This window comes from Vigna unguiculata, chromosome 3 (assembly GCF_004118075.2).
Source record: "Vigna unguiculata cultivar IT97K-499-35 chromosome 3, ASM411807v1, whole genome shotgun sequence".
In the NCBI taxonomy this organism is placed as follows: domain Eukaryota; kingdom Viridiplantae; phylum Streptophyta; class Magnoliopsida; order Fabales; family Fabaceae; genus Vigna; species Vigna unguiculata.
Window position 1 is genome coordinate 48,771,294 of NC_040281.1, and position 12,986 is coordinate 48,784,279.

A 12,986-nucleotide genomic window follows, 5' to 3' on the forward strand; every position below is an offset into this window, starting at 1 on the left:
ATCATAAACATGATTAAATTAATACACTTAATAATATTGTATGAATAAGAAAAATTAAATGAATGAAAAAGAATAAAAGACAAGACTAGGAAAACAAAGTACAAAATGTTAAACTATAATGTAAATGCAAAAAAAATGTAAGACTTTAGTTAACGTTGAAATTGAAGGATATGAAAAGCAAGGGAAAGAATAAAATAAAATGGAATAGATGTCTCATTCTTCATTTATTAATAATTGGAAGCGAAGGGTTACGCAAAGATACTTTTTAATAAAACAAAAAAATAAAAAGAAAAAGAATGGTGCGAATGGTGGGATTATGAAGCAGGAGGTGTGAATATCATGGATTTTGCGTTACAGATTTACTTGCTAAAACCGCGCACTTAGAAAAGGCCCAATAAGGCCCACAAGTTCAACCGTATATAGTAATCTCAGTTCTGAATGTACAGGAGTGAGTGAGAAGAAGAGAATAACCCAACAGCAGTGGAAACTAGAAAGAAATTAGAATGGCCACCTTAGACGAACGCCCATCTGCGAAAAGGTGGCTTCCTCTTGAAGCTAACCCAGACGTCATGAACCAGGCATTCTCTTTCCTCCTATTTCCTTATCATTGACCGAAATGTTTCAATCATGCCTTCAATTATGATCATTTATTCATGAAACAGTTCTACATATAACAAATTTTGCCAACAATTTCTCGCTTTCATTTTGGATTTGCAATTTTTTATTCTATTTGGCAGCGTGCGTAATTTAGGTGTTTTCTTGGATGAATTACAGTTTCTTTGGGGTCTTGGCCTTCCAGTGGAGGAGGCAGAGTGCTGTGATGTTTTTGGCTTGGATGAAGAGCTTCTGGAAATGGTTCCGAAGCCAGTTCTTGCTGTGCTTTTTCTTTATCCTATTACCGCAAAGGTTAGTTTCAACTCACGAAACATGTGAGTTTTTCTTTTTCCGTTTTTTATTTCTACTGTGAAGACATTTTCATATCTGTTACTTCTGATTTTGTGAGCGTTCTATTTCCTCTTATTAGACGGAAGAAGAAAGGTTGCAACAGGAAAATGAAAAAAAGGTGAGTGCCTGAGTGGATACGTGTATTTATGGAGTCTTTTCATCTGTGTGTGACTATTCGTTTCCCTAATTTAAAGCATTCCGCATTTTGTTTGGACTTTAGGGTATTATTAATTAACAGAGATGTTAAAATGAGTTCCTGAGTTAAAGTCAGATTGGATTTAGATTGAATTGAACCCGCTTACTTAATTGGGATTAAACGAATTCAAGTCGGATTAAGGTGGATTGACCCACTTAATCCACCAACACATTTTTATATTTTATATTTTTTTTGTTATAATTATTTATTATTTTTAGTTATATAAGTTCACAATTTCATATTTTTAGATACCAGAATATTACTCAATAATATTTAAATAATTTAAATGTTTAATTAATTTGTTTTGTCAAGTTATATATATTGATACTTTAATTTTTAACTATTATTTTTATAATAATATTTTGAAAATTAGGTGAATACTTTGATTCTATTATTATAAAAAAATAAATTAAGTCAATTCCTCTCATTATAATACAATAAATATATAACATAAATTGTAAAAAAATTAAAAAACATTCATAAGTGAGCTAATCCACTAATATGTGGTGGGTGAGACCAGGTTGCAAAATTTCTGCCTCTCCAGAAAGTGAATTGGGTTGAACTGGTTCTTTTTTAGCTCGTGATGAGTCAACCTGTATAAGTCAGGTTGACTCACTTTGACATCCCGGTTAATTGTTACTTATAGATAGTATTTTAAGTTTAATTGGTTATTTATTAAATAGTGTCCAATAAATCTGAATTTTAGGTGGCATATATCATATAATTGAACTTTTAACTGCGAGTCTATCTATTATGAAGCACCTGCATTGAGTAGAATTTTGTTGTTGTTGTTCTGCTGTAGGATTATAGCAATAAAGTGTACTTTATGAAGCAAACCGTGGGTAATGCTTGTGGTACGATAGGTCTGCTTCATGCACTTGGGAACATAACTTCCGAAGTCAAGCTTGGTAGGCTTTTAACAATCACAGCCTCAGTTTAAGTTTATAGTGTATCAACCATTATATTTAATCAGTTTGTGTTGCTTTTGTTGTTATCAGTTGAGGGGTCCTTTTTTGACAAGTTCTTTAAATCTACTGCCAGCATGGATCCATTGCAGGTTTTTCATTTCTTCCTACCCAAAACTTATATTTGTCTTTCTCATATTTCATAAATGCAAACAATGACACTAATAGCCAGTTAAATATAGTGCTGCTTTTGGATTTTCTAACTTCCGTATTTTGCAGCGGGCTGTCTTTCTCGAGAATGACAGGGACATGGAAGTTGCTCATTCAGTAGCAGCCACTGCTGGCGACACAGTGGTACTTTATTTGTTAAATTTAAAGCAACAATAATTGGGGCGGTATGATGTGATGTAGAGGTGAAACATAGTAATAATGAGGGATTAAGTTTGGCCTTCTTATCTTCTAGTTATTTGATGTTATCATTATTCTTTGGATATGATAAACTGATACCAAAGTAGGGAACTTTTACATAACACAGTTTTAATTTGTAGCTTTTTTTATAATGAGTAGTCTTGGGAATTAGATTTATTATCTTGAAAATCTTAGTTGTTTGTTATTATCGTATTCTTTCAGTATGATAAACTGATATTTAAGCAGGGACTTCTATTAACAGCCTTTTTTAGGTTCTTCTGTGATGAGTAGTTGTGGGAATTAGATTTGGGCTTTTACACTAGAGATTTGAACAAATGATGAATTTAAGTTGTTATATACAAAGATATTTCTATCAAAACTAGTCAAACAAATTTTGAGAAGATACCAACCCATTGTAGTCAAACCCTGCTTTCTACTTTGGTTTTCCTTCATTTAAGTTCTATGAATTACACTTAGGGATTTAGCTTTATGAGCCAAAAAAGGGCCCTAAGACATTTCTTTCTATAGCAAGGTGCATTATATGCAAGCATTTGATGCAATTGATTAAAGAGTAATAATCCTATTTTTTAAAGGGGCTTTTGTAGCATATACTTGGTGGGATTGGATGTTTTTCAACTTGATTCTTTTTCGTATTTTATTTTTCATTTTTCCATTATGGTTCCGTATCCTCCAGTTTTCTCCTCTTAATCTTAGTGGTTTTCTTGTGGGCAAATGCTGGTGCAAAAGTATGGTTGCTTCCTTATGATGTGGAGGTTACTGGTACAAATCTTGGAAACTATCCTTTAACTTGTGTGGTAAAGGCCACGTACATCTGTGCTCGTCAAACCCCATTGTGGGCCATATTTTTTTCATCCTGAGGAATTTCTTCATTGATAGATAAAAAGTGAAAATTTTATAGGTCATAGGGAAGCATTTTTATTGTATATGTGATGAAATTGTTAAATAATCTTTCCATGCAATTCAGTGTGTGGATGGAACAAAATGAATGGAAAATATATCCGAACTGCAAGACCCCTCAATACGAAGTGCTTAATACTAATAGCACCTGCGTTGGATGATTTTGCAGTTTTTATCGAGGGTTTTAGGAGATATAACTATCAGAATAATGTCATACCGTGAGGCAAAACCTGGATAGTATTGTAAATATAAATAGCAACCCTCTCTGCCTTGCAACAACAAAATTGTTTTTTCTAACTGTTTCCTTCTCTTACAACGATTTTACATTATAATGCAGGCATCAGATAATGTTGACACTCATTTCATCTGCTTTGCCTGTGTGGATGGTAATTTCTTTATGCAGATAACTGATTAACGTTTTCTTGTCTGTGTTGTGTTCATAAAAAGAGAAAAATTGTATCAAGAACACCACTATAGTAGGCAAAGTAAATGTCTAAATCATAAACCAGCTATATTAAAAGCCTATAACTAAACTATGTGTGGTCCTATTCATGTCCAGTTGAATAATTTCACGGCTTGTATGATATGCAGGTCAACTGTATGAGCTTGATGGAAGAAAGTCAGGACCAATATCTCATGGTGTATCATCACAAAGTACTTTGTTGAGGGTAAATTTCTTTCAATGTTAGGGCTATTTTTATTGATGCTTAAAAACATGTATTTAGCTAAAGGAACAGTTTTAGTTTGCAAATCCTAGTAAATCTGTTGTCACTTTAAATTTTAAATGACGGATGAAGAAACAAACACAAATGTGTAGGTAAGTGGTTCTGGCATTGGAGCACCAATCTTAGGAGAAAATGTGCAGATAGCTAGTGATTTAAATTTTAGTTTGTAAAGTTAGTTAACAAATAGGCTTCAGAAAGAAATCGTATTTGCTATTCTGTGAATACATAATTTACTTGAAATAGGCTAAAGCTTCCCTAATTATAGATAGGTGATTACTTTTAAATTAGCAATCATCAATCAGGATACAATACAATTCAGAAATTACCATAAACATACAGCATTTACAGCTACTGGCGTTAAGTGCCACCTCCTAAGATGACCAAGAGCCTCTCCAACATTCCATCTCAACCTGGTGAATAGATATTAATCATTTCTAGCTTACCAAATATGAATTCACACCCAAAAGTCCTCATGCATCATGGTTCCATGTTGGAATATAGAAGATATTGATAGTTTGATAACCCATAAAAACAATTTCATATCTGATATGGTTGCTATCAACTTTGACATGCTTGTTTGATCGTTCTGGACAGGCTTGTGAACCTTGCTTGTCACTGATTCACTGTAACTTCATAGCTTCATAGACCTTTTCTAGAGAATGTTAGGTCATGTAGAGCCTCTCAATCCAAATTAATGGTCATAAACATTGTATGATTGCCACAAACTTAGCATCCGTACTTCTCCCTCCCACAAATGAGATTGTATTTTGCTTATCCATGTAACAAGGTTTCCCCATACCTTTGTGCTTGTGCTATAGCCTTTTCCCAGTTGTGGTCTTACTGACATCATTTGATCTATCTCATTTAGAATTTGCAAACCCTTCGATAATTCCTTTGCATGAAGTTCCCATGAGATATTTCAATATACAGTTGGCTGCCTCTAGAAGCCTTTTAGTTGGACAATGCGCAAACTAACTGTATGCTGTAGATGATATTGGGCCTTGTAAGTGTCCAATGTATGAAGTTCCTTACAACCTTCGGCTCTATCCCTAGAGTCTACTAGACATTCATCTTTGGATTTTTGCTACTAATTTGTCTCTACTCTTTAAATGTGTAATGGCTGGCGACTTTTTGTAGTCCCTTTTTTGACATGTCGAGGACATATTTCTTGAGTATTGCAAGCAGCTGATATAGGAGTACAAAGATCCAGTGGTTCACTAGAATTTATTAATGAGAACTGCCGTAAGACAGCTTCTCTTCATAACATTTGTAGAAGCGAGAGCTTTGGTGAAAAAGAATTCTCTAGCTCACCATTTCAAAAATTTCTTGTGACAATGGTCTCACTGTAGTAGTGCCTACCATCGATTCCATTTTCTACTTTTTTTTATTTGACTTGTTTTGAGTACTGACTAATAACTAGTAAGTACAAAACTTGGAGAAGTTGTATCTGGTCTAGCAGGAAAGATTGAACATAACCCATTTTCTTCTCTCTTGTAACATTGACAAAGTGGAAGGAACGGAAAGTAGAAGGAAGTGAGATGAATTTTGTAGGTGGGTTGGTAGGGGAGAAAAATGAAAGAGAAAAAATGTGTAAAATGACATATACTCTAAATAAAAAATGAGATGTCTTGTGATATTAACAAGGTTATTAGTTTTGTTTACATTTCCAGGTCACATTCTTCCCTTTTTTTTTACAATGGGAAAGAGCTACTTTTTAATGTGCGAAGTCGAAATTTGTAACATCACTAAACAAAAAAATACTCCTAACTTTCTTTCCTTGTATCGTTTCTTCCCTTTTTATGTCATTAGACTCGTAGGGAAAAAATTGTAACTCGAGGACCGTAACTCTACTAAGAGTTACGAGTATATGAAAAATTATATTCATAAACATGTCATTAAAAATAACATAGATGATAATAATATCTCATACATAATAATATAATAATAAATTTTAAGTAATAATATTGATACTTCAAAAAACTAAAAACTAAAAAGGTTCAATATAAAGTGGCAAGCTGAACAGGAAAAGGAAAATTATGTTCATATAAACATGTCGATCATTAAAAATAATATAGATGATAAAAATATCTCATACATAATAATATAATAATAAATTTTACGTAATAATATTCAATACACAAAACACAAAACACAACTAAAAAAGTTCAATAGAGCAGCAAGCTGAACAACAAAAGAAAGAGAGGAGCAAGCAAAACAAAAAGTAAAAGATCAAAACACAGAGTGTAAGCACCTGCAACTGCGAGGGCAGCGAGCATTGGGAACCTTCTTTGATTTTTTCTATGTCCCTATTTTGGTCTTGCTAGAAATTGAACATATCTTTTTCCATAAATTTGGAAAGCCATATTTTCTTTGTTAGTGTAATGTCATTTGATTTTGTAGAACAAAATCATCAACTGTTGGTGACTGTAGCGTACACATTCGATCAATCAGAGTTTATTGACAACTAGGATGGTATAGAAATAGGCATTAGGCACTGATAAAGGAAGAAAGACAAGTATAATGAAAAACAAGCAAATGAGGAGAAAGATTGAATTAAGTGAAACCATTTTTAAAATGCAAATGGGAGATCAATCTTATAAGGAAGATATGTGAGAAGTTGGCTTTAGAGATTACTTGAATTCATCATTAGTGGGTGGTGGTAAAAATGCAAGACTCTTGCCGAATGATTAGAGGTGTGCAAAATACATGAAGTGATATACCTAACTGAACTGTTATAGAATTGAATTAAATTGTAAAGGCAATTTGGCCAAACTAAACCAAACCGCATAATAGCGCATGCGAACTGAATTTAACAATATAAGAATTCAAACAAATGGAACTGCTTTGAATTGACTGAAATGTTTGAACTATACGCGGTGGACATCTTATTTTGAAGCATATTTTTCACTCCTTTTTCAATTTTATATGTTAATAGTTTAATTCAATTTAAGCTACTCAGTTTAGGTGCATTCCGGTTTTTTAAAGACTATATTAGATAACTCAATTCAATTACTTTTAAAGAATACTTCAGTTTTATTAACGCAGTTTGATACTATTTTTATTTTTTTTAACAACCCTGATGATGATAATACCATAGAAGGTGTGGAGAAGGTGGGTCTTGTAAAAGTGGGACATCTTTGGTTGGAGAAAGTTAACACAGATATGAGGAAGTGCGATGAGTCTCCTTATACTGGCTTGAAAAGAGTTTTAGGAGTTGAGGATGCTCTTCGCAGGACACAAATTTAATCCAATAAGATTATATAAGTGTGAAAGTTTGCATCCAAGAGAAGAACATGAACATAGAACAAGATAAGCACAAACTGTGGAGATGGAATGAAGAAGTCCAATCCGGCATTAAATAAAAATAATGGAAAAGAAAAACTTATGGATTTATGGAGGTTGTCACACCACCTAGAGAAGATCGAAGATAGATGATGACGGTGTTGTTATTTGATCCAAGGATGCAAGATATGACTCTAGTAAGAAGATAACTTTCTCTCTTTTAAAGTACTCTAGAAACTCTCATATCATTCAATATTCAAAAGTTTTTTACAAAGAAAAGAGATGGCTATTTATAGCCTTTTTTATTACAAAAATTCTGAGCTAAATTTAACTCAAATGTGCCTTGAAATCAAATGCAAATTCTAAATCTAATATCCTAATCTGTTGTCCGAAAATTAACAATCAAACGTGGCAAAATTTAAATTTCAAAATTCAAAATCTAGAAGTAGATCAATGGCTAAGATGAGGCCCATATTTTAGTCACCCTTGCCATGTCTAGTCGTCTTCTTGAATTATCTTTCCTTGGCCGAGAATTTGGTTGCTACAATTGTGGTGGGTTGATTTCAGAATGTTCCTTACTTCTTTGTCTTCCAATGCTCAGCTCCTAGCCTTATCTGGCTTAATATATACAGATACAAAAATTACCATTTTCACCTATTTTACAAAAAAAAAAAAACAATGAAAGTATAACAGAATAAAGCATCTTGTTCACATGATACAAGTAGTAGGAACAGCACATCACCTATAAAGCGGTCAGCAACTCCAGGTTGGTGTTGTAGTATTCGTGCTCTTTACTATGCAAGTTCCTTCACTAATTCCTTGCGTTGATACCATGTTAAGAGAAGAGAGAAACAAGATATATGATGGAATTCATGTTCTTGAAATACACAGCCAAGATTATTTTTGTGTGCCTGAAGTAATTAAATAGGGATTTACTAGTATCCTGATTCTCAGTTACATAATAATGTAAACAGTTAGTCGTAATCATCTATTTTACGTTCTTTGTATTAGTGTGTATGTGGGCTATATGCACACTAGATCTCGATCAACTGGCTGCTTATGGGATAGAGTTTCATAACCACAATAATTTGGCAATTTGTTTAGTAGAAAATCTGGTGTTTCATGTCATGACAGAGCACATAGAGCTCCACTATCATTTCAATGAAGAAAGTTCCTGTAGTTGTGGGGATAACAAGGCCAATTTTCAAATATATTATAGAAAGACTTGGTGATTCAGAGGCTTCAAAATATGAAAAACTTTAGAAGACAACTATGTGTGATAAGGTCCAAAGTGGGGCAGAAGAACCAAGGGGGAACGGTAAGAATGTTGATTTATTCTTCCTAGCAATGCCAATAGCTGTCAGCCTGCTGCCATATTTCTCAAAGCGCCGGGATACATTTTATCTCGATCATTGTCATGTATTAGTTTGGAAAGAATTTTCTTATAGAGGATTTTTTTCGTGCAGTTAGAGCCCAGACTAGCAGCTTGTGAATATAGGATTGACTTTGAATATAGGATTTGGGTGGTTGTCTATTTGGGTGTTTTTACGAGAATGGGTATATTTAGAAAAAAAAAAATACATCAATAGGTAAGTCTTTATTGAAATTCAGAACTTCATTTGAAGAAGTTGTGTTTACGGAATACGGACTTCAACTCTGAATTTTTAAATCACACCAAAATCGTGCATGACAAAGAAGACTTGTAAAAAAAAACTGAAATCATATTTGGATCGACTTTAGTTGAAAAGTAAAATAAGTCGTACTTGTCATGCAGTTAGGGTGCTTGGCACCCATTATAAAGAACCTTGGTATATCAGTTTTGTCTTTGTATTTTACTTTCTATCACTAAATGGAAGTTTCGTTTCAAGTTAATTACTTGCCCACTCATGTCAAATCCAACAGAAACCCATTATAAGTATATCGTTGGTGTATCATTTTCTATCATAGTTCTCCACTTTCATGAGCTTGTATATAGTCTTTTTCTCTGTGCCCCATGTAGTCAAATTTTGTAGGATAGTGCTGAAGCCCATTTTCAAACCTTGCAGGTCCTAGTTATTTGATCATGTCTGAAGCTTCTGGGTTTACTGTCTTTTATCTTGCATGTTTCTTTGTCTACTACACTATTTTTAGTTAGTAATATGTGTATCTTAAATTTACGACAGGATGCAGCTAAAGTGATCCAGAGCATGATCCAGAAAAATCCAGATTCTCTCAACTTCAATGTCATTGCAATATCAAAGAAATCCGGAGATGGACATTAAGGTAGTTAGTTTGGGTGAAGCAGCTCTTGATGTTATCTGCTTTATAATCTCCAGTCATCTGCAGCTTTATTCACTTTGTCTGTATTTATGTTTTTTCATTTTCATTCGGCGACCTATCAAATTGAGCATCTTTGTTTCAAGTAGATGCATTGTGAGTGATTTGATCTTAAAAAACAAACTTTGACCTTAAAGCTGTGTTTTACCGTCGTTTCGATTGTTGTTCGGGCCATAAAAAAGAATTGGTCGATCTACCTGCAGCATCTGTGATCACTATTTGCACCTTGTTACATCTGAGTGTATTAAAAAGTATCTCAAATTACACATTGTAGAGACATTCTAGAAAAAGATTTTAAAATGGACACTGTACTAGTGAAGTTTTAATGTTTTCTGGAAATAGTTTCTAAAATATAGTAAAAAGTTCCTGGACTACACAATTCTAAAAAAATATATATCTCAAAATTCTGAGTAGTGCAAATCTTGCAATTCACACCATTTTTGTTCATCCTGACAAATTAGTAGTGAGTTTGGAGATACGGTGTTAATGTGTCAAATTATGTCCAATTAATCAAGAAAACGTTGAAGTTGTATTTGTTAGTTTATGTCAGCGTTTTGGTGTGATACGGACTATTGATTTTTCCCTTTCTTTTTTGCAGTGTGTTTTTAGGATTTTTCTTTCTGCACCTCCAAACTTTCTTTTCTTGTACTCAAAATATAAAAAAAAAAAATTGTATGAGCTTCAGACCCCTATCTTTTTTTCATTCATTATTCGTTTTCGTAGAAGCCTATTAAAGCCATCTATTCTCCAGAGTTAGTCTCTTTTTCAAAGTCTTTTCAAACTAATCTGTTCACATAATTTAGTTACTTTAAACTAAATTTAACCATAATAAAATAAAGAATGAGTTATGAAAAAAATATTATGTTTGATATTTAAAAGTTATTTTTTCTATCTTATACACACGTGTATACAATAGGATAGTAATTATATTCACATAATTACTTAAATATTTTCAATACTTATGAAATTGTTTCTGCTTAATCAATTATTAATATTATTTCATAATTATCATTCATATACTTTTTCAGTTGAATTGAGTGTTATTAATATTAGTCTCATCATACTTAATAAATTCCGACTAATTACAATAAACCAGCTATGCTCCCTTACAAAATACTAGCATAAACCTAACTATTTTTATCAGAAAATATGCCTATAGTGTGTTTCTCACAAGTTGAAATCACCAAAGTAAAAGAAATATTCGCTTGGACGTTATATTTTAGATTTTGGAGTATGTGAAAATGAGTATGAACAATTGAAAATGGATATCCAAATATGGTAAATGTACCACAGCATAGAAATGTTGATCCAAATTCTCCGGGACATGGCGCTCAGAACGGACCATACTCTGATACTTTTGTTTCCGACAAGTTTGTCTCCATTCCAATCGCTTCACATCACACTCGCCGCCATGCCACACCATTTTTATATATATAATATGAACCTGCTCTGGTCGGATACTGGCTAGAACTGTGTGTGTACATGTTATGTTATGCTGTGTTGAAATTATTGAAAACCTTGTTTTCTTCGGTCAACTTTCTCTCATTTGACTTTTTATAAAAGAAAATTGTTCCTTGCTTTAACAATGGTTCAAAACTCATACCAGAAAAGTGAAGGTCAAAGTTTGAAAGTCCAAGGTTGAGGATAAGGTGCGACAACTGCGTAAGGTCTTGCATACTCTGTCGTAGGAGAACACGTGCGGTGCCTTTCACGGTTGACGCAAACTTTTCTCATCTTTGAACCTCCACGGTTCTGATTATAGTTTACCACAGTTGTCAAACATAACATTGTTCATTATTTTACAACACTGCAATGTGAAGTCACTACAGCTTATTCATGCCCTAATATTCAAAATATATTTTTTATTTCAATATTAGTATGTTTTAACATGTCTTCGTCATGCTTACACGTGTCGTTCTCACGTCACGTGTGTTAGTGAGTGTTGTTTTTGTCTTGGCTAACTCTTACTTTTTCATTTATGACATAAACAAATGGGTGCTAACGTTACTGTGACCTGAGAATTCATCTTTGAATTGAATTCTGAAGCGCCCTCAATTATTTGTTTTAAATTAATATTTCTGACGCCAATGAACGTTGAACAAAAGGTAGAGTTGTTTTACTTTCATGTACATAGGGTAAGTGGAAATAAATATAATAATTTGAACGGTGTCTGGTTTCTCAAATCATACAATATTAGCTTAAACAGCTTTTCATAAGAGAATCCACGTGGAACTGTGTAACATTGTGTTAAGACAATATTTCTCATAACAATCATTTTTTCACACACCCCATAATCTACCATGAACAAAATCCTTTGGGAAGGATTAGAGGGGAGATAGAATGAGTGTTGTGTTGTATGGATTAAGAGATTTAAAATGATGAAAGAAAGAATTTAAAGAAAAAGTGTAAGAATTTTTGAATGATGGATGTTATAGATTAAAAAATATTTTAATTGATAAGAATTGATGATTACCAATTTGTCTTTATGTAGAAATTTGATATAAAATTAAAATTAAATAATGAAAATTATATTAAAATGAAACTAAAATTGTTATTGATAAAAAAAATTAAAATGTAAAAAAGAAATTAAAATTTATAACATGTTTATATAAACCTATTTAAGTTCAATTATAACAAATTACACGTGTATAAAACGTTCCTACAAAGTATAACATAATTGAACTTACATATACTAGTTAAATTTAATTCCACTAAAACACAAAATGTAAAAAATTTAAAAACTTTTACTTTATGTGTCTAGTATATTTACTTCAACTAAATTATAATTAATATATATTGTTAAACCTAAATAAAATTCTACGCATGTACCAAAAAAATATACTATAATTCTCTACAATAAAATACATATATAACCTTTTCATGTTATATATATAATTTATATTTAAAAAGGAAAAATATACTAATAATAAGAAGTATATTAATTTTTTTAAGTCAAAATAATTTTACGCTTAATTCTTCAATGAAATCTATTATTTCTCTCTTATAAAGGTAAGGATGTGTATGTATTTCTCTCGTAAAGGTAAGGGTTTCCGTATTTATAGACAGATACACAATACATTTCCCCATGTCTCACCACTATTAAGGGATGCTTTTTTCCAACTCGCAGGGTATGTTTGCTTCCAAGGATAGATTTGAGAGAGGGTGAGTAGATGGATAAGCAAGGATGGATTTGATAATGACTTTAGTGTTTGTTTCAAGGAATCTGAGTTGAGTTGGAAAGATGGATTTGAAGGAGACCTCAAGATTCCCATCCTCTCATTTTGAAGAGAT

The 12,986-nt window shown here is 32.5% G+C and overlaps 1 protein-coding gene across 1 annotated transcript; it reads left to right on the forward strand.

Moving 5' to 3' along the window:
• The first annotated feature begins 426 nt into the window (after positions 1 to 426).
• LOC114175073 (ubiquitin carboxyl-terminal hydrolase 3-like) lies at positions 427 to 9,891 on the forward strand. The gene is made up of 9 exons (XM_028059832.1): positions 427 to 578; positions 775 to 906; positions 1,025 to 1,063; positions 1,944 to 2,049; positions 2,140 to 2,198; positions 2,326 to 2,400; positions 3,710 to 3,758; positions 3,964 to 4,040; positions 9,542 to 9,891. Exons 1-9 carry the CDS (start codon positions 504 to 506, stop codon positions 9,638 to 9,640), a joined length of 711 nt encoding a protein of 236 aa, XP_027915633.1. The 5' UTR covers positions 427 to 503; the 3' UTR covers positions 9,641 to 9,891.
• Positions 9,892 to 12,986: the final 3,095 nt, after the last annotated feature.

What these genes read in the sequence shown, in the direction of transcription:
- LOC114175073 (XM_028059832.1), top strand. Translation starts at nt 504, where the DNA reads ATGGCCACCTTAGACGAACGCCCATCTGCGAAAAGGTGGCTTCCTCTT. An exon ending in CCAGCATGGATCCATTGCAG is followed by an intron (nt 2,199 to 2,325) that starts GTTTTTCATTTC and finishes CGTATTTTGCAG; the next exon opens with CGGGCTGTCTTTCTCGAGAA. An exon ending in CCACTGCTGGCGACACAGTG is followed by an intron (nt 2,401 to 3,709) that starts GTACTTTATTTG and finishes ATTATAATGCAG; the next exon opens with GCATCAGATAATGTTGACAC.